Below are 21,867 nucleotides of genomic sequence, written 5' to 3' on the forward strand. Positions count from 1 at the left end.
TCCCTCTGGGATCCAAGAGTTCCTCTCAGGAATTCCGTTGTCCCTGGACAAGATCCGGAGGGTTTTGATGTTGCCTTTTTTAAAGTGGAGAAGGGAAAATCCTTCTCATCAAATGGGGCCTGTGCTCTGTTATCTCCTGTTCCAGACCTTTGTGGCTCCATCCTGAAAGTCAGGATATAGATCCTGATATCCTGATCAGGCTGGATATAGATCCTGATATCCTGATCAGGCTGGATATAGATCCAGATATCCTGAAAATCATTCCCTGGGTGCTGTTCCTGTCACAGAGGGATCTGCCCCTCCTGAGGGAGTTATGGAGGTGTTCAGCTCCTTCCCTCCAAGGTTTTTGGGAACATCTCCCACATGGTCAATGCACGAGTCCTGGAATTGCCCCAGCTGCTCTAACAATTATTTCCCTCTGACACTTTATGGACTCCCAGGCTATACAAATGGAGTTTAAAAGCAGCTGACTTTTAAAGGTATTTAAATGCCTAAAGAGAGGCCATTATTTTTAATCTCACTGCTTCAAAGTGATTTCTTTCCCCTCTAATTTGTTTTGCTGTTTTTTCTGCAGAGAAGGGGGGGTGGAAATTAAAAGCCCAGCCCTGTGTTTGCAGAGATGTTCTGTGCCATAGTAAATTGCAGAGCAGAACAAAGGTTTAATTGGTCACAAATCCTTTAAAATGAGTTCATAATTAGCCCTTTTTGCTGTAGTTCCACAGTGCTAGAGGAGCCTCATGCTGGAGGAGCCTCATGCCCTCTGCTTGGAGTTTTTACCTTACAAAACATGGAGTTTGGGCATGTTCTCCAGGATAACTGAATTATTCTAGTGCTGATTCCAGAGGAGTGATGTTATTTCTGTTCCTTAGGCTGGGTTTGCTAAAGCTGAGGGTATAAATTTGCTGTCGGGGGAGAATTAAAGTAATTTTGCATTCCCCACATCCCACTTCTCAAGTCAGGACTATTTCTGGTTTGTGCTTCTGGTAGGAATAGCAAACATTTGGAAACTCTTGGAAGTTTCCTGCTTTTGTGGAATTTTGCAGGGGGGAAAGAGCGAGACTAAAATGTTCTCTACAGAATGGATATAAAGGAGGAATTATGAAGGTCAGTCCTAAGCTTTGGGTCATAAAAATCCTTCTGGGACACTGAAGGGGTGCAGAGGTGCTGCAGAGGGATAAAGGTTGGGATGATCCCATGATTCCTTCATTCCCAGTCCCATGGGAAATGCTCCTCATTGGTTTCCAGCCTCTCTGACCTTCACTTCTGGGAAGGGAACTGCTCTGTGTGAGCAGCAAACCTTCAGGAAGCACTTGGAGAGAGCCAGGGATGAATATATGGAATATTCAGCTGGAATTTGATGTTGTGGGGTTGGATATTGGATCTCCAGAGCTTCCCCTGATCTCCAGGATGGCCTCATCCTGATCTCCAGAAATTAACAGGGAATTAATGGGCAGTGAGGAGGAGACTCTTCCTCTGGGATTTATTTGCAGTTTTCCTGCTGATTCTTTGGGATGCTGTATTTTGGGAATGGTGGGATGCAGATCCAACCCTTGGGGTGTGAATTATTGGGTTAAATTAAATAACCTGGTCAGGCCAAGCAGGGATCTCTCCCAAAGCTCAGTTTCCATCCTGGAGGAGTCTGTGTCTCTCCAAAGGGGTTCTGAACCGGATAAATCCCAATCCCACTCGAGCAGGGCCTCGGGAGCCTGCCCTGGATGCTCCAAGAGCTGGCAGATCAGGATGGGAAAATCCATCTATATGCAAAGAGGCTTTTTATTGCTTGGCATCTCCTTGCCTTGTTAAGTCGGTGTGACAATGCTGTGACAAAGTTCTTGAGCTCAGATCCTGCCTGCCTCTGCTCTCACTGCCGTTTTCTCTTGATTTTTTTTTTTTTTTTCCTAATTTTATTTCCAAGCTGGAATTATTTTCCAGAGAATAAGTGTTTCTAATGGTGTTTGAATTCCAGCATGAAAAATCACCTCGCTGGAGGCTCCTGCAGGAGCCTGAAGTGCTTCCCATTGTGTGTCTGGAGGTGTGAAGGGGACTTTAAGTAATCCATTACTCCTCTCTGGCTCATTTACAAATGCAGCAAGGTCACAGCCTTCTCCCCAAATGTTTCAAATCCTTCACATTGAATTTAGGAGGAAGAGGCAAAATGGTTTTGCTGGTTTTGGCCAGGATTTCTGTGGCTGGAGCTGTTGCAGGGTTTATTTTGGGCAAGAAAAGGTGAATAAAAGTGGGGTTTTTCTTGGCTCAAGCTGGTCCAGGGGAAGGTGTCCCTTCCCATGGTAGGGGTATGGAATAAGACAATTTTTAAGGTCATTCCCACCCAAATCATTCCATGATTCATGATTCATGACTCTCTGATTCAGCACATCATAGGAAGGTCCTTGCAGCTGCACCACTGACACACTTCTGGAAAAACCTCCCTGACCTTGAGGCTGGGCTTAAATCCTATTTTTCTAGGCAGGAATTCCTTTTGGAACATGATTGTTTTCCAGTCCTCCCAGCTCCAGCCCTGCTGCTCTTGCTCTCCATTTAAAAGTCAACACTTCTATAATAAAAGGCTCCCTCAGCCACTGCTCTGTCCCTGGAGCAGATTTGTGTCATCCCTGACAAGGACACAAGAATCCGATATTTCCAGGGCCTGTCCCTGCTCTGGGCCTGGTACCACACCCAGGCTTTAGAGTTTTTATGTTTCATTTCTAACATAACAAAATCCTTGATTTCAGTGTGATTTCCCCCTGCTGTGGGTGGGGAGCAGGGCTTGGGCACTGGGAATGCTGTGGGGTGACTCCTCCTGTGTTTTTCCCCCCTCTGCAGGTGTGTTCTTCACCTTCCACACGTTCCACCTGGAGAATGGCCACGACTACCTGCTGATCACCGAGAACTCCAGCTTTGCCCAGCCCCTGAAGCAGCTGACGGGGTCCCAGCTGCCAGCCCCGCTCAGTGCAGGGCTCTTCGGGAACTTCTCAGCCCAGATCCGCTTCATCTCTGACTTCTCCATGTCCTATGAGGGCTTTAACATCACCTTCTCAGGTGAGAACAGCTTCCTTCCCTCCTTCCCTCCTTCCCTCCCTCCTTCCCTCCTTCCTTCCCTCCTTCCTTCCCTCCTTCCCTCCTTCCCTCCTTCCCTCCTTCCTTCCCTCCTTCCTTCCTTCCCTCCTTCCTTCCTTCCTTCCTTCCTTCCTTCCTTCCTTCCTTCCTTCCCTCCTTCCGTCCTTCCTTCCTTCCTTCCTTCCCTCCTTCCTTCCTTCCTTCCCTCCTTCCGTCCTTCCTTCCCTCCTTCCGTCCTTCCTTCCTTCCTTCCCTCCTTCCTTCCCTCCTTCCCTCCTTCCCTCCTTCCTTCCCTCATTCCTTCCCTCCTTCCTTCCCTCCTTCCCTCCCTCCTTCCCTCCTTCCCTCCCTCCTTCCCTCCTTCCCTCCTTCCCTCCTTCCTTCCTTCCTTCCTTCCTTCCTTCCTTCCTTCCTTCCTTCCTTCCTTCCTTCCTTCCTTCCTTCCTTCCTTCCTTCCTCCCTTCCTTCCTCCCTTCCTTCCTCCCTCCCTCCCTCCCTCCTTCTTTCCCTCCTTCCCTCCCTCCTTCCCATCCTCCACTATCCCACATTGCTCCAACCTGGCCTTGGACACTTACAGGGATGGGCCACCCCTTCTCTGGGGTGCCAGGGCCCCCCAATCCTCCCAGTAAAATCCTGGGAATAATTTTCCATTAATTTGGGTCACTCCTTTTGTCACCCAGTAAATTATCCCAGTATTAAACCCCAATGTGTCCCAAGAATTTTTCCCAATGTGTCCCAAGATATATTCCCCTTGCAGCCCCCATATAGCCAGGGTGAACAATTCTGTCTGTCCTGGGCTGGATAACAGGAATGGACCCACTGGAATTAAATCCAGGTGTTGCTGTCTTCCTTGCTCTGCTTACGGACAGTTTCAGCTCAGGATTTTTGGGAAATGCTGTCCCACTTTTCCCAAACCCCTTCCCTGTTTTTAGAGGAAAATCTCTGCAGCAGGCCCAGCATTTCCAGCGCAGGGACAGACGGGATCCTTTGGAAGCAGCAGGGAGCAATCTGGAGTGCTTGGATAAGGAGCAGGGCTGGTCACTCCCATTGTCCTCCTTTCACCTCCGGCTCCCTGCTCCCCTTGGGTGCTCCTCCAGTGACCATCCTGTGCCTGCAGCCTGTCCTGGATGTGCCTCTGCCATGGAGCCAGGCTGGGACAGCCGGGAATGTCCAGCTTGGAGAGGAGAAGCTCCAGGGAGAGCTCAGAGCCCCCAGCAGGGCCTAGAGGGGCTCCAGGAGAGCTGGAGAGGGACTGGGGACAGGGGGTGGAGGGACAGGACACAGGGAATGGCTTTGAACTGGGAAAGAGGAGAGATCTGGGTGGGATATTGGGAAGACACTCCTCCCTGTGAGGGTGAGGGGCTGGAATGGATTTCCCAGAACAGCTGGGGCTGTCCCTGGATCCCTGGAAGTGCCCCAGGCCAGGCTGGACAGGGCTTGGAGCAGCCTGGGACAGTGGAAGTGTCCCTGGCATGGCAGGGGGTGGCACTGGATGATTCTTAGTGTCCCTTCCCACCCAAAACATTCCATGATTTTGACACACACCTGGCATATCCCAGACTGGGTTTCCATGATCCCACTGGCGCTTCCAGGGAACTGGAAAATGCATTTTCCCTGGCTGGGCTGGCTCAGTTGCTCTGCTGTGGTACCAGATGGGAGCCCTGTCCTGCTGCACCCAGCAGGGCTCTGAGGGATCCAGATTTCCCTGACTCCAGGAGTCAGGAGGAGGCTGAGGGAAATAATTCCTCCCAAGAGAAGTTCTAGCAATCCCATGCTGAACTGTGCTTGCTGAACCATCATGGTGATGGTGGCTTTGAGTGGGTGTGGTGATCCAAAATGCAGATTTTTCAAAGGAAATCCTGATTTTCAGCAGTTGTCAGAAGGAGCATGGGGACTTGGGGAGGGACCCAAAAAAGGGACATGTGGCAGTACAGTGCAGCTGATGGCACTGGGGTAGCCTCTGGTTGAAGGGCACGAGGTGTTGGACTGTGTCCTCTGGGCTGGAATCCTCCAAATGACTCCTGAGTGCTCCCAATCTAGGGAATGTCAGTCTTTGCTGCCTGAGTGCCCCAGAAGCCATTCCCTACAACAATCAGTGAAGGACAGGAGCTTTATTGCACTGCTGCTGCTCTTGCCTCTGTCCCTGTGTCCTTTCCAGTCCTGAGCTGCCAGTTCAGCACCCAGGGAAGGAGAAAAATTCCCATTTTTCCTGTGGAGCTTGGTCTGGCACCCTCTCTGATGGGCAGAGCTGTTGCCATAGATGCAGCTGAAACCTGGTTCCCAGTGCCTTTGTTCCTGGCCTCTGAAGTCAGGGATTTGCATGTGGAAACCAGTCAGAAAATTTCCAATTAACTCCCATTTTGATGAGGGGAAAATGGCTTTTTGCCTTTCAAAAGCTCGCCTCTAATTATAACTCTCATTTTCAGTGTATTTCAAGGCTTCTTTCCTATCTTGGAAAGTAAAACCAGGAGTCAGTTCTATTTTTAGCTTCCTTTACACATATATATGTTAATGTACAGGCTTTGGACTTGGAGATTTTTCCAAAAACACCCTCAGAAGAGTTTTCCTTCAAGCTGGTTTAGGGTCAGAGACATGAGTTTGGCTGTTGGCCGAAATCCTACGTGACCTTTCTTGGAGCAGCAGTTTCAGTGTCCTCCTGCATTCCCCGGGCAGGATCATCCATTTCCAGGATTAGAAATGGAGAGGCAACAGAAATCCCATCCGGATCAATCCATCCTCACTGGGCTGCAGCAGAAGGACAGTGACAAATCCCCATCCCCACTGATGTCACTGTGACAGGAATTAGGACCTGTTGCCTTAGGAGGTGGTTGGGTTGGGATCCAGGTGCTGGGAGGGAGGGTGAAATCCAGGTGGGTTTTCATGGCTTAGAATCCTCGTAGATTCACTTGGGGGGTGAAATCCAGGTGGGTTTTCGTGGCTTAGAATCCTGATGGGTTCATTGCAGCTGGATCAAAGCTCAGAGCTCCCTTGGTTCCTCATGTCCTCTCTAGAGAGTACAGAACCCCTATGTTTTAGGTTGAGGGGTGAAATCCAGGTGGGTTTTCATGGCTCAAACCGGATTCCATCCTCATGGATTCACTGCAGCTGGATCAAAGCACAAAGCTCCCTTGGTTCCTCATGTCCTCTCTGGAGAGGACAGAGCCCCTGAGTTTTAGGATGGGAGTGAAATCCCAGGTGGAATTTCATGGCTTAGAATCCTCGTGGATTCACTTAGGGGGTGAAGTCCAGGTGGGTTTTCATGGCTTAGAATCCTCATGGATTCAGTGCGGCTGGATCAAAGCTCAGAGCTCCCTTGGTTCCTTGTGTCCTCTCTGGGGAGGATGGACTCAAAAGTGCCCCCCTGCCATCCCATAAAATCCATTTATCCCCTCCAGAATACGACTTGGAGCCGTGTGACGAGCCAGAAGTGCCGGCCTACAGCATCAGGAAAGGGCTGCAGTTCGGAGTGGGGGACGTGCTGACCTTCTCCTGCTTCCCGGGGTACCGGCTGGAGGGAGCATCCCGGATCACCTGCCTGGGCGGGAGACGGCGTGTGTGGAGTTCGCCTCTGCCAAGGTGTGTTGGTAGGTGGTCATGTGCTTTCATTTTGCTTGGCTGGTCCCGCTGTGCTGCACTCTTGAGGTGGGCAGGGATGGATGGGTGACATCCCTGGGGTGGATGGGTGACATCCCTGGGGTGGATGGGTGACATCCCCTGGGGTGGATGGGTGACATCCCTGGGGTGGATGGGTGACATCCCTGGGGTGGATGGGTGACGTTCCCTGGAATGGAAGGGTGACATCCCTTGTCATGGGTGACATTCCCTTGGGTGAATGGGTGACATCCCTTGGGTGGATGGGTGACATCCCTCAGGATGGGTGACATTCCCTGGGGTGGATGGGTGACATCCCTCAGGATGGGTGACATTCCCTGGAATGGAAGGGTGACATCCCCTGGGATGGATGGGTGACATCCCCCGGGATGGGTGACATCCCTTGGCATGGGTGACATCCCCTGGGGTGGATGGGTGACATCCCTCAGGATGGGATCTTGGGGTGATCTGGAGCAGGGATGGGGGAGAAGCAGCTGGAAGGAGCTTCCAGCCCTGCAGGAGGGCTCAGTGCCCTCCCCAGCTGGGCACAGGGGGGTGACACATCCCCAGGAGGTGACACAGCCCCGTGTGCCCCACCCCAAGCCAGTGATTCCAGAGCTGCTCCTCCCTTTTGAGGGAGTTCCTGCCAACCAGCCGGGTCTGAGGTGTTCCCCCTTAGAATTACAGAGTGCTGTAATCTCCATATCCAGGCAAATAAAAAATAAAAAATAAAAGGATGTGTCTGGGAAACCCCCTGGCTTTGACCTCTCTCTCCCTTGTTCTCCACATGTTTCTTACACCTTTCCCTCCTGACCACTGCAGGTCCCTTTTTAGCCCCTCCAGCCATTGTTTGCACTGATAAATCAGTAAATCCAAGGGTAGAGGAGGGGAAGGATTGATCTGCAGCATGGAGCTGGCTCCTGGCTGCTGTTCCTGGTGCTGCTGGGGTGCAGAACTCTCACCTGGCAGGGATGGGGGGTGTGACACAACAGGGGCACAAGTTTGGGAGGAAGGATGATCCAGGCCCTGGGAAAAACATACCATATGTTTTTTCTGGTGTATAATTTCAACAGGACATCGTTCCCAGCTCTGCTCACCCAGAACCTGAGGGATTCCTTCAGATCCAGCAGGGCAGGGCTCTCACCTGGTGGCCAGACCTGCTCAGGAGATTGTCCTGAGCTCTGGGTGACTTTGAGGGCCATTGCAGGGCAAAGCTCCCCACCAGAGCCAGCTGCTGCCTCCTCCTAGCCTGTGCTGCTGAATTTCCCAGTGCTGCTGAGCTCCGAGGCCTCATCCTGCTGGGACAGGCAGCCTCTTCAGGGCAGGAATAACAATCAGGCTGCAGATAAAGCTCATCAGGGGAATGAGAATTTAAAAAAAAAATATCATTTACAGAGCTTCAAACTCAAGCCTGAGACAGCAGCACTAAGTGACACTCTGGCTGCTCTTCCCTGGCTTGGAATTAACAGCTTGGGTTTATCATAACCGGGCAAACTCGGGGCTGATGGCCCAGAGCTCTGTGGCAGGGTGACAGCTCTGTCACAGTGTCCCCACCCCCTGCTCAGATCTGCCTGGATAGGAATGGAAATGGGAGACTGACTCAGAAAGATCACAGGAGATTTAATTGCTTTTCCAGACACTCTGTATTCAGCTCCTGTCCTAGAGATGGTCAGGGAGAGCTGAAAGAGGGTTTTGTTCCTTTGTCCAATCCCTCTGGCCAGGACAGCTCCCTGAGACGTCCCCAGCATCATCCCTGGGGATTCTGTGCCAAAATCCTGCTTTTCATCCATGGCAAGCACAGAGGACAAAGTCACCTCCAAAGTGCATCCTCTGGGTGCATCTGCTGCTGCCTCCTTCCTTAAAACCCTTTCCTGGAGTGGCAGCAGAGCCAGGAGCTACCCTGGGATGGTTCCCTCGGCTCCAGGAGCTGTGGGGGCTCAGGGACACAAGGTTGATCCCAAAAATTGCTCTGGGAGGACTTTGGAATGACTGTCCCCAGCTCTGCCTGTACCAGAGGAGAAGGCAGCCAGTGTTTGACAGCAGAAAATCTTCCAGGGTAAACAGGCTGGGAAAACAGTGACTCACGGCTCACTCGTGTGGGAGCTCGGCAGGAGGAACAGAAAATCCTCAGCATGGGGTTGTTCAGAGGCAGATCCACACAAATTCATACGGATTCACACAGATTTCTGCTGATTTGTACAGATTTCCTACAGATTTCCCACAGATCCACACAGATTTCACAGAGATTCATACAAATTTCACAGAGATTTACACAGATTTACATTTACACAGACTCCCCACAGATCACCCCAAATACCCCCCAAATTCTCACAGAATCACCACAAATTCCCCACAGATCCCCCAAATTCCCCCAGATTTCTATTCCCCCCAGCTTCTCATGTGCTGAGGGGCTGTGGATGTGTGTGACAGACCAGCTGCACTGGGATCCTTGCTGGGGTCAGGCTCTTGGGGCTGGTGTTATCCATGGGGGACATCCCTGGGATGCACTGGAATTTCTGTTCCTGCCTTTTGGAGGGAAGATGCACCCACGTCAGTCTGTCTGCTCACTGTGACGTGTCCCCGTGAGTGGGACACTGTGCCCTCAGAGCTGGGAATGGAGTTGGTGTTTGCCAGATCCGAGTTGTGAGCTCCTCACACCCAGGAGGGCTGAGCCTCCAGAGCTGCCACTCTCTTCCTCCTCTACCCAGGATCCTTCTGCCAAGTTCTGAGGCCCACAGAATCTTCTGACTTCAGGTTTGGCTGGAAGTCAAATGCTCAGAGTAGAGGAAGAAGCAGATCCTGGGTAGATCCACGTGGAATCAGCACAGATTCCCCCAGCTTCCCAAAGATTCCCCCCAGATTTACATTTACCCAGGCTCTGAAGGAGGAGAGAAGCCTGGCTAGGAAAATGTGATGGAAAAGGGGCAGTCTGCAGGTTGTAGTGAATAACAACAGGGAGAAGCCTCTTTCCTTGCTGCTGCAGGAGCAGCTGTGGCCTTCAGAGGAGTCACCTGCATGTGTGGTACGGCCAGAACGCGTGTGGGGTCACTGAAATACGCGTTTGTGTCCTGCTGCAGCTGAGTGTGGCTCGTCCGTGACGGGAACCCAGGGTGTGCTGCTGTCCCCCAACTACCCCCTGAACTACAACAACAACCACGAGTGCATCTACTCCATCCAGAGCCAGCCAGGGAAAGGCATCCAGCTGAAAGCCAGGACCTTCGAGCTGGAGGCAGGAGATGTCCTCAAGGTAATTCTGCCTCGGGTAGTGGAGCTGCTCATGAGAGCAACTAAGTGATCTAAAATTTTAATGGGAGTGACCTCTGGAAAAAGCTGTGTCATCCCAGGAATGCTCCAGTGCCATGGAGTGATTGCTGTGGCACTTTGGAAGACCAAATTTCCCCCAGACCAGCTAAACTTCAGCTCTCACCCGTGGAGTTGCGCTCTCATCCATCACAAGTGGGAGCGTTTGAGCATTATTTTAATGCTTTGAAGAATCAAGAATGGTTTGTCCCAGAAAGGAGCTGATTGAAATGCAGAACTCCAGACTCTTCTCAGATTATTCTAGCTCCAGGATTCTGTGGAGGAGGAGACAAATTCAGGCTGAGTTTTTTATTAAGCAAAGGAATGGTTTTGAAGGAGACATTAATATTACAAGGATGTGCTGAGCCATCTTGCCAGGAATGCCTCCGTCCTCACTGAAGTGTCACACTCCAAGAGAGGTGTAATCCAGGTTTCCAGCTCACAAATGACTGGAAAGAGAAAAAGATTTCCTGTTAATGCAAGGAATGTGCTCCTTGTCAGAGGAATTATGTTCTCTCAGCAGGTTTGTCATCAACTGCTCATCTGAGGAAGGTTCCTATCAATCTCCTAGTGAGGAGCTGCTCTTGGCTCTCACAAAAAGAAGAAAAAATCCCATTTGTGTTTTTTCTTAAATGAGAGCGAATTCAAGGCTCATCTCTGAGTCAGTGTAGGGGGGAAAAATGGGTTTTTATTCCAGTAGCTGCTTCTTGGGAAAGAGAGTTGAGGAGATTCCCTGTGTGCAGAGTAAGTCAGGGGTGAGGAGGAGGAGGGTGCAGATCCTCCAGGGTATAAATCCTGCTCCTCAGGTGGGCAACACTGTGGAGTTCATCAAGTCAGACTTTTAGTTGAGATCCTGGATGCCAACTCACATTGCCTGAAGGATTTGTCCCTGTTTGCACTGATCACCTGTGGCACAAATCCTGAAGGGTTGGAGCTGCTTTTCCAGCCTGATGCTGGAATTCAGAGTGGGGCTGGTTGTTTCCTTCCGTTTTCCCTCCAATACCTGGGAGCTCCAAGCCAGGAGCAAATTCCTTGATCTGAGTGCAGCTGACCCCAAATCAGGGCATTTATCAGGATCTGCTGGCTCTTTCCAGGAAGCTGCTCCACCAAAAAAAAGCCAAAGGACAGCCCGGGGTGTTGCTGTGAGCAGAACAAAGTGGGAATGGGATGAGGGGTTGTGAGGTGTGTGAAGGGACCTCAGCACATTCTCTCTCCTCATTCTCATTTTGGAATAAATTTCTCAGCATTTCTCTGTTCTAGAGCTCAGTGAAACTGCAGAGAAATCCTGGAATGGTTTGGGTGGGAAGGGACCTTAAGGATCATCCAGTGCCACCCTGTGCCATGGGCAGGGACACCTCCCACCATCCCAGGCTGCTCCAAGCCCCATCCAGCCTGCCTTTGGATACTTGCAGGCATCCAGGGGCAGCCACAGCCTCTCTGGGCAGTGAATGGTTTGATCCCTGGAATAGCACAGGAATGGCTTTTCCAGGCTGGATTTCTTGTTCCCCCCAGGTCTACGATGGCACCAACAGCTCTGCCCGGCTGCTGGGCACCTTCAGCCGCTCGGAGCTGCTGGGCACCAGCATCAACAGCACCTCCAGCTCCATGTGGCTGGAATTCATCACTGACACGGCCAACACCAGCAAGGGCTTCGAGCTGCAGTTCTCCAGTGAGTGTCAATCCCATGTGTGCTGGCAATCCCACTGCTCAAGGTGGATTTTTGTGGTTTTGTGTTGTGTGTGAGCAAAGGGTCCTTTCTGTGGTGATCTTGTACCCAAAGTGGAGCTGGAGTGTGAGAGACCACAGAATCCCAGGATTACTGAGGGTGGAAAAGCCTCCTATCCCATCAAGTCCAAGCTGTGCCTGATCCCCACCTTGTCACTGAGTGCCACATGCAGGCATTCCTTGGACACCTCCAGGGATGGGCACCCCAAACCTCCCTGGGCAGCTCTGAGGCCTGAACACCCTTTCCATGCAGAAATTCCTGCTGATGTCCAACCTGACCCTCCCCTGGCACAGCTTTCCCTCTCCTCCTGTCCCTGTTCCCTGGGATACAACAAACCTTTCCTGTTGAGGCTGTCACGATCCAGAAATTCAGGTCACAGCTCCAACATTAATTAAAACCCCACTAATTTCCCAATATGCCCCTTTTGGTTCCAAACAAGTGATTTACAGAAGAAAAACCCACCACGGCTTTGTGTGCAACCCTCCTGGCTGTGACATTCCCGGTGCCACCAGCTGCCCTTCCTCCCTGCTGCAGGTTTTGAGCTCATCAGGTGTGAGGACCCCGGCATCCCCCAGTTTGGGTACAAGGTGCACGACGAGGGACACTTTGCTGGCAGCTCGGTGTCCTTCAGCTGTGACCCTGGCTACACCCTGAGAGGCACCAGGGTGCTGGTGTGCCTGACCGGGGAGAGGAGAGCCTGGGACCAGCCCCTGCCGACCTGTGTGGGTGAGACACCTCCACCTCCTCCTCCTGCTCCTCATCCTGCTCCTCCTCCTGCTCCTCCAGGGAGAGATTTCCTTGGATCCCGCACCCTTGGTCCCTGCTTTGCTCATCCACTGACATTAACTCTGCTCTTGGTTGCATCTGCACTAATGAAGTTGTGGTGAGTGTGGTGGGGGTCCTCAGGATGGAGACACCTCCTGCTCCAACACTCTCCAGGCTGGGATTTCCTTGGATACCCCAGCCTGACCATTTTTTGTCCCTGCTTGGCTGATCCATTGACATTAATTCTGCTACTAATTACCCCCATCTGCACTAATTAAGTTGTGGTGAGGATCCTCTGTGAGGCGTCTCAAGATGGAGACACCTCATGCTCCTCCAAAACCTCCAGGAAATTATTTCCTTGTGGATTCCATGCTCTTTGTTGATCCACTGACATTAACTCTGCTGTTAATTGCATCTGCACTAATTAAGTTGTGTGTGGTAAGGCCCCTTGAGATGGAGACACCTCCTCCTCCACCAGAACTTCCAGGAAGTGATTTCCTTGGATCCCACACCCTCACCACCTTTTGTCCCTGCTTTGCTCATCCATGTCACACTAACTCTCGTATTAATTGTATCTGCACTAATTAACTTGTGGTGAGTGTGGTGAGGATCCTCCGTGAGGCATCTTGAGATGGAGGCAGCCTCCTGCTCCTCCAAAACCTCCAGGAAGTGATTTCCTTGTGGATTCCCCACCCTGACCACCCTTTCCCTGCTTTGCTGATCCGTTGACATTAACTCCGCTATTAATTGCCCATCTGCACTAATTAATGTGGTGAAGATCCTGTGTGAGATGGAGAGCACCTGAAGCAGCTTTAACGTGAAATGCTTTGCCCTAAACACGCATTTCACAAGGGTTTTGTGCTTCCTTGTGCTTTTCCAGCCCTTGTCCTTTCACTGTGGACGTGTTGAAGTGAGTGGCACCTGCTGATAGTGACATCAGTGTGTGTCCTGGCATGGGACAGCTCAGAGCCAGGGTTATTTGAGAGCTGCCTGACATCTGATCCCATCCCCAGACATTCCAATACCCTTTGCTGTCCCGGTTTGGAATACAGATGTCTGCTAGGGAGGGCAGGAGCCCCCCTTGGAACAAAAATGTAGACCCTCTCCCTCTGAATTACTATAATTTTGAAATCAAGGGGCTCTCAGGCAGAGATTTGGAGATAGGAATAACAGTTCTTTACCAGTCAACAAAACAGAACCAGGGCCCCGGGACAGCTTTCTCTGCTGAGACGGGAAGGGATGGAGGAGAGGTTTTGTTTCACAAACCCCCTCGGGCAGTCAGTCCCGGTGCTCCTGCAGGGCTCTGAGGAACAGTCGGCTGGAACGGCAGGGATGAGCTGAGATCTCGGGCCCATGGCTGAGGTGGAACAGCAGGGATGAGCTGAGATCCTGGGCTGGTGGATGAGGTGGATCAGCAGGGATGAGCTGAGATCTCGGGCCCGTGGATGAGGTGGATCAGCAGGGATGAGCTGAGATCTCGGGCCCATGGCTGAGGTGTATCAGCAGCTCCGCGGCGGTGGCTGGCACTGCCACACGTCCCGGCAGGACAGGGGTGCGAGGCCACCAACAAAGAGGGAAGAAGGAGAAGAAGCAGCAGCTCAGTCTGGGTGATGGCGAAATTCCCTTCTCCAAAACTGCAACAGCTCCCAGCGAGAGTTCTGCTCTGAAGCTGCAGAAAGCAGCCAGCCCCAGCTGCCCCCGCCCTCCCTTTTTCCTGTCCCACTTCTCCCTGGGCCCAGCCGAACTCTTTGTGTTTCAAAAGCACCCAACAAGTACCAGCAGTCAGATTTTCCCTGCCACCATAGGTGAAAATTCCATAGGTGAGCCAGAACAAAAGGAAGGACACTTAACCTCCAAAACTGAGTCCCAAATTCCCTTTCACCTGCAGCTCTTCCTGCTTGGAAAATTCTGATTTGGGGTTTTGTGTGTTAAATGGATGGGGCTGATCCCTGATTCCTGTCCTGCTGTGCCCAGCAACAACTTCCAGAGAAGCTGTTGGACACTGAGTCCTCTGTGAGATCTCCATGCCCAGGGATGTGCTCAGCCCCTGGCACTCGCTGTTCTCTCTCCCAGGAGGCAGGACCATTCCTTAGCTGGAATTTTAGCCTCATTTATTGATGTAAAAAGATAAATTTCTGTCATCTGTGCATTTTCTTAACCTTCACTCTGTTTGCTCTGCATGTGTTGGATATCAGGCCTTGTCTGAGCGTGTGGAAATTAAAAAGAAATTAAAGAAAACTCAAAGAAGTGAAAATTACAGAATTTGAATGGATATGTTATGGAAATTATTCCAAATCCTCACGTTCTTTGCAGTTCATTTACAGTGACATTTACAAGTTCTTTGGCTTCTTATCCTTCATTTCCTGAGGAATCCAAGCAGAGGAGTGGAGCTCCATCACCCCCACGTGTGGAGCAGGGAAGCAGCATCCTGGCAGGCCCTGCCTGTCCTCCCTGGGGATTCAGGAAGGTGGAGGGAAGCTTTGCCAGGTGCTCAGAACTAGCACAGAAATGCAGAATAATTCTGAAAACTCAGCTGAATTCAGCGATTCTCTTCATCTTTGTAAACTTTTGGCATCCCTGAGAAAAGCCAGAAATAATCTCTGTTGCAGGGTGAGGTTGTTGCCAAGCAAGAGCCACAGAAAGCCACGAATCTTCTCCCTAACACCATAAATATTTTTGTTCCAGCTGAGTGTGGAGGGACAATCAGAGGAGAGGCCTCAGGACGGATCCTTTCTCCAGGATATCCAACTCCCTATGACCACAACCTCAACTGCATCTGGATCATCGAGGCAGAGCCTGGATGTACCATTGGGTGAGCTGGGCCAGGGTCCTGTGGTTTGGCTTCTTTCCCACATGGAGCTGATTTGTCCAGGTCAATAATTAAATAAAACAAGGAGGGACAAGCAGGGAAAAGTCTCTGGTTTGGTTCCAGAATCAGGGAATGGTTTAGGCTGGGATTAAGGATTTCTGGGCAGGAACATTTCCCAGAGCCCCCAGTGGCATCACTGCCGCTCTGTCTTCAGCCCTGTGTGTCCCCTGTGTGTCACAGCCCTGCATGGGGACACCAGACCTGGTCCTGCCCGTGGTGTTCCTGTGCTCAGACATCTCAGATGTCCATCCCTCTCCATCCCTTAATGGATGCATCCAAAATCAAACCTTTTTCCCACCAGATTAATGAGGAGCTTCCCCAAAGTGCTGTGTGCCCAAGTGCCACAATTCTGGGATGAGGGTTGTAGGAGATCACAGGGAATGTCCCAGGATCCAGACACTTCCTGCTCCCTGATCCTTCACTTCTGCCCCACCACCCCCACTGTGCCCAGCCCTGCCAAGCCCTGCAGGGCTGCCCTGGCTGTTCCCACAGATCCCTGGCCGGCCAAAACCCACGGAAAACTGGAATATTTTGGCAAGCCATGCTTTGACTGAGTGGTGGGATTTGAGGGGGAGAAACGTACCTTAACAGTATAGTATAGTAATAATAATAATAATAATAATAATAATAATAATAGTCCTCTTCCAGCATCTCCCATCAGAGTTCCCAGTGCTTGTCAGCCATTCCTGGCTCATCCCAAGCCTTTTTCCGTTCCATCTTGAATTCCTTCCCTCTCAATCCCATTTTCTCTCCCTGCTGCCTCAGCACCCATCACCTCTCCAGCAGAGCCTGTCCCTCACGGTGAGCTCCGTGCTGCTTTTAGCCCGTGGATTTCTGCTGGAGACAGGTTTGGTCTGGTGTTTTCATTTTTATTTAATGCAGAAATTCCCTCCATTAGTGCTGCCCTTCGGAATGGCTCAATAATGGATGGGTTTGGGTGTGAACAGAGGAGAAAAAGCACGGCCAAGGAAGCTGAATCCCTGCACAGGCAACTTCCACGTGAAATCTCCTCTATTTTTATTCTCCTGGAAAAGGTTTTTATAGGACAGAGAGGCCCCCTTTTCCCCCATCCAAAGGCTGCTGCAGCAACTTTGCTCCTGTAATCCCTAAAAGCACCCACATGAGCAGAGATTTGGATCCACCAAAGGCTTGGAAAAGGCTGGCTGTGAAAGGGAAAGGTTCCAGGAGGTATCAGAGCCACACACACCTGGTGACCCTGCCTTTCCCAGAGATCAGAGCTCCCTTTCCCTGCCCCTTCATTTCCCAGCTCCAGCAGCACAGATGATCTCAGGGGAGTTGAGAGAGCACATTCCCAGCAACTTCATTTTTATGGTAATCCATTGGAAAAATAATCCTCTTCACGCATGATACAATTGTATAAAGCTCTCATTTATAACTTACATGAAAATTAATCACCAGAGCTTTTGGAATGAAGCTGTATCTGCACAGCACGAGGGGAAGGGCAGGGGGGGCGAGGCAGAGAGAAAAATGAGTCTGCACTTTAGAGCCATGAAAGGGAAAGGGCTGCTCCTGCAGAGGGGATTAATTTGGAGCCTTGCTTGGACTGGAGGAGAGGAGGAAGAAGGAGGAAAATTGAAAAGATGCTGGAAAATGGATGGAAATTCCTTGCCCAGTTGGGAGCAGGGAACACAGAGACATGGCGGAAGTGGGTTGTGGTCCATCCCTGATCCCAGTGTAGTAAAAATCCACCGAGGTTGTTAATTCATCCCCCTTTCATGGGTATTCACTTTCCAGAGTTTCATCTAAAAAGAGGAGTGAGAAAATTCCCAGAGCTGGAAGAGACCCCCAAGGATGATCCAGTGCAGCTCCTGGCCCTGCCCAGACACCCCAAAACCCCACCCTGTGATTCCCAAATGCTTCTGGAGCTCTGACAGCCTTGGGAATGTGACCACTTCTGGCATTTTGGAATATTCCACTTTCCAGGGACAGCTTTCAAGCCGGGGAAGCCTCTCTGGGGCAGAGGGAAGCAGTGGGCAGCCTCTGAACTGCTGCTGGGGTGGGAGGTGGTGGCTTTGGTGGCACCTCTGTGCTAGGGGTGCTCCCAGCCTTGCACAGCAGAGCCAAGCTGGAATGGCCAGAGCTTGGATAGGGAATGTCAGCATAAAACACCTCAGGATGGTCCTGGGGGTTGTGGGGAGCTTTGGGAAGATCTGCTCAAGGGTTGTTGACACTCCCAGGGCAGAGCTGGGCTCTCCTCTCTGCTCCTTGCTAAGCTGGCAGAGCTTCCCCTCTCTCACACTTAGATTTATATAAATATAATCTCCCCAGTTTCTAATTTTCTTTTTTTTTCTTTTTTTTTCTTTTTTTTTCCCCCTCTATGTTTCCATGCCTTTAATTGGGAAATTGGGATTGTCAGAGTGCAGAAATAAAACTCCTTTCCCCTCAGGAATAAAACTCCTTTCCCCTCTATTGTCTGCTGAAGCAGGGGCTCTGCCTGGTCTCCAACATCAGGCTGGGGGAAAAGCTGAGATGTTCCTGTGGAATAGATGGATTTGCTCCAGAGAGCACCAGATCTGGTATCCCAGCAGATTCCAGGCACAGCTTGTCCCATGGATCACCTGGATCAAGGTTTTCTCCCCCTGGCACAGCCTGAAGTTGTTTTTCCTCAAAGAAATTGGGGTGGTTTAGGCAGCCCTGGAGCTGCTGGTGGCAGTTCCAGGGTGTCTCCCCACCCCAGCTCAACCTCTGGCAACCTCTCCTTGATCCCAAGGTCTCCAGGGATGAGTCTTCTCCAGCATTTCTGGCTCACTGGGTCCAGTAAAGGCTGGGAACAAATGTAATCACACTGAGGCAGCCGTGGAGAACAGCTCTGCATCATCCATCCTGATTTTCCTCAAGCCTGGCTTTATTTCTCTTTGCTCAAGGTCTCTGCTCAGGAGATTTATGATTCAGCTCTTTTGGTTTCTCCCAGCTTCTGTGGGCATCATTTTTTTGCTGAGGATTTTGCAGTGGGGCTTTTTTTTCCTCCCCCTTTTCTTTGTGGTGCTCCCCGATTTATTTATGTTTGCCCCAGATAAATGGGAAAGCAGCCAAGTGAAAGGCTCCCTGTTTGCCTCAGTGGGCTGGCAGGGATTTCAGCACAGCACCTGCTGGGTTTGTTTTTTACGGGTTTTTGCTGTTTCTAGGTTTTTGTCCCCGTTTCACACTGGGGTTGAGTTGCCCATGGTTGGCCTGGTTTTGTTGTGCCAGAGGGAAGGCAGTGACAAACAGGGACAGGAAATCCCTCCTCTCCAGGTGGGATTGGAGTGCAGGAGGGGATCAGCTCCTGCTCCATCACCAGGGAATGGGCACATTCCCAAGAGCTCTAGAAGGGTTTGAAAAGACCCTCAAGGACAGGGTGGGATTTGGGGATGTCTGCAGGGCCTGGAATTGGATTTGATGATCCCTGTGGGTCCATTCCTGCTCAGGACATTCCATGACTGAACTGGAGCCTCCCCCAAGGGTCACCATAACCTGGGCAGGATCCTGTTCTTGGATGGTTCTTCTGACTTGGGAAGATCCCGAAGCTCTTGGAAAACCCTGGATCCATCTGCTCCCCATCCTCCCCCGTTAGAGCTGGGCCTGGGAAGCAGGGTGAGATCCCACCAGGGATGTGTTGGGACCATGTTTGTCCTGTCCTGGAGTGCCACCAGCCCTCACCTGGCACAGAGGGACCTCCTGCCTCTCCCATTCCCTTGGGTCCATCACTGGCCCAGATCCAACGGGAATTCCCTCACCATGAGGCCTCCTGAGGCTTTCCCTGAGGAATTCCCTGTGCAAGTGCCTTGGCTGAAGGCTTTGAGCCCTCTCTCCAGGACAGACCCAGCTCTGAAGTCCAGAGGAAGGGAATGAAATCTGCCTTCAGAGCATCAAAATAAACCCCTCAGTGTCAGTTCATTGTCACCTCCTTAACTCCAGTTTTCCCTTCCCTTCCTGGTGTGGATTTTGGAGCCTCTCTCCTGCTGCCTCACTCTGTTCTCTGCTGAAGTTCCTCTGTGTTCCATTCTGCAACATCCAGACCTTCCTAAAATACATCAAAATCCTGGAGATGCTGCAATCCAGCCTCAGAGCTGGCTGCCTGAATTTGGCACAAGCCACATTCCAGGTCTGAATTCCGGGTTTTTTTTGCCCCACAGGCTTCATTTCATGGTTTTCCACACGGAGGAGTTCCACGACGTGCTGCGGATCTGGGACGGGCCGGTGGAGAATGGGATCCTGCTGAAGGAGATGAGCGGCTCGGGGCTGCCCGGGGACATCCACAGCACCTTCAACTCCGTCATCCTGCAGTTCAACACCGACTTCTTCACCAGCAAGCAGGGCTTTGCCATCCAGTTCTCAGGTGGGATGTGCAGGGATTCCTCAAAAACCCCACCAAACCCAGAGCAAAAATCCAAGCAAACCCAGAAATTCCAGGTGTATCCACAGGGTGAGCAGGTGACGCTGCAGTGGACACTTAGTCACTTTCATAATAAATAAAAAGAAAATTAACTCTATTATACTGTTCACTAATCACTTATTTACCACTTAGTTCCATCTATTCACTAATTAATTTGTTACAAATATTACTTGCAGTGTTGCTGTGAAGACAAAAATTCACAAGACCCAAAGCACGCTGATATTTATGAAATTAAAATCCAGCATTCTTGGGCTACAGACACTGAAATCAGTGTGATCCTGTAAAACATGAGCTGCACATCCTGGGAGCTGGGATGGGACTTTTCCTGGACTTGGATACATTGAAACATGTTCCCAAGTTGGTTTTTTTTTCCCATAACTTTCTGTCCAGGGTGCCTTGCTCAGTTGGGGGAACAAGCCAGCATTTTGGGGAGAATTCCTGCTGGATTTCAGACCTTTGGGATGACCCAGACAGAGGCAGAGCTTTGTGTCACCCAGCACAGCGGTGCCACCCCAAATTTTTTTTGCCAGACTTGAGTCCCATCCTGCCAGGAAGGAGCAGCCTGGGCTGTTAACTTCCTTATCTGCAGCTGCACAGAAAGAGAGGGATTTCCTCTGGCTCTTTCAAGAGCAGCTTTCTCTAAACTGCCTGGGTGTAACAGACTCTCATCAATTTACCAGGAAATAAGCTTCTGATCTGGAGCTGGGCTTTATTGACTGCTCCTGCATAAAGCCTTTGTTCAGCAGGTGTGACTAAGCAGCCAGACCTGAGCTCAGACCTGTCCACTTTGGGATCTTGGGAGCTTTAATGAGGTGGATAAGCTCACAAAACTGCTATTACTCCAGGATTTTCCCTGCTGGTAAATCCTTGTGGTGTTGGCAGACCTTGAGCTCAGGCAGCAGCAAAGCTTTGCCTGTCCCCAGCTCAGGGGACATCTCAGACCTCAAAGAGAGGCAGCAACAAGTCTGGAAAGGGAAACAAACACATTTCTGAAAGGTCAGGCTTGATGCTTCACAGATCTTGAGGCTAAATTTCTCTGCCACTCCAGGGAAAGTGGGATGTGCTGGTGGCTGAGTTGATTTTGCAGCATGTGCCTGGCACAGAACTCTCCAAAAACACTGTGGAAGATCAGTGGGTGTCTGGCCTGATGGAGTAAACAGCCATGTGCACAATTCTACATCAAAGCTGCTCCCTGGGTACTGCTTTTGAACTTGCTGGTCCTCAGAGCCTTTCCCAGCTGGAGTGGCAGATGCTCAGAGCAAAGGGAAAGGCACTTTTTGTGTGGGGGGGAACTTTATGGGATGCTGAGGGAGGAGAGATGGGGAACAAGGCATGGCCTGGGTGTCTGGGTGAGGACAGAGCCTCAGGACAGCTGGTGCTGAGAACAAACGTGGATATTCAAGTTGTGCTTTTAATTCCCTTCAGTTTCCACGGCCACTTCCTGCAATGACCCAGGAATCCCCCAGAACGGGAGCCGCAGTGGGGACAGCAAAGAGGCCGGGGACTCCATCACCTTCCAGTGCAACCCCGGCTACGCCCTGCAAGGGGAGGCCCAGATCACCTGTGTGCAGATCGAGAACAGGTTCTTCTGGCAGCCAGACCCGCCCATCTGCACAGGTACAGCCCCGTCCTGGGCACACTGGAACAGAGGTGGGGTCTTCAGGTGGTTTTTTATGATGCTGTTTATTCCATAGACTGGAGTTACAGCAGCTGGGGGTCGTGGGTCAGCCTACAGCTGCTGGCTTTAGGAGAGCCCTGTGTCCTGAAGCCCATTTAGTTCTGGTTACAAAGCTATACATTTGTATATTTGTATATTTGTAGTAGCATTTGTAATGCAATTATTTCTCTTTCTTTTACTGTGCATATCATCACATAACAACCATCATACACAATACCTTTACATTTACACATATCCTATCAGAACTGCCAAAATTACCACACTGTGTTAGTGACTGACCAATCATCTGAGTTAGTAATTACATGTTAAACTTTGAAACTTCTTTTGCAGTGGGAAATTCTTTTTGCTTTGGTAAAAAACTTCTTTCTGCCTGCCTATGCTTTTTTTACCTGGTAGCAAACATGCTTGGTTTGAAGACCACTTAACCTGTTGGACTTTGGCCATAAAACCTCCTTATAACTGACTAAACCTTTGCTTTAAACCTT

At 50.8% G+C, this 21,867-nt stretch overlaps 1 protein-coding gene across 5 annotated transcripts in view; it reads left to right on the forward strand.

Moving 5' to 3' along the window:
- The window catches only part of CSMD2 (CUB and Sushi multiple domains 2), a 294,243-nt gene that overhangs the window by 200,981 nt on the left and 71,395 nt on the right, over window positions 1-21,867 (forward strand). For all 5 annotated transcript variants that reach the window (XM_088067354.1, XM_088067353.1, XM_088067355.1 and 2 more), the window contains 8 exons: window positions 2,824-3,039; window positions 6,453-6,641; window positions 9,726-9,895; window positions 11,461-11,617; window positions 12,209-12,400; window positions 15,125-15,251; window positions 19,445-19,647; window positions 21,130-21,321. In XM_088067354.1, coding sequence (XP_087923480.1) covers window positions 2,824-3,039; window positions 6,453-6,641; window positions 9,726-9,895; window positions 11,461-11,617; window positions 12,209-12,400; window positions 15,125-15,251; window positions 19,445-19,647; window positions 21,130-21,321 — 1,446 coding nt within the window. The remainder of the gene's footprint in view (window positions 1-2,823; window positions 3,040-6,452; window positions 6,642-9,725; window positions 9,896-11,460; window positions 11,618-12,208; window positions 12,401-15,124; window positions 15,252-19,444; window positions 19,648-21,129; window positions 21,322-21,867) is intronic.

The sequence above is a fragment of the Pseudopodoces humilis genome, chromosome 27, assembly GCF_049639895.1.
Source record: "Pseudopodoces humilis isolate 2021_Gansu_Grassland_sample_001 chromosome 27, ASM4963989v1, whole genome shotgun sequence".
Taxonomy (NCBI): Eukaryota; Metazoa; Chordata; class Aves; order Passeriformes; family Paridae; genus Pseudopodoces; species Pseudopodoces humilis.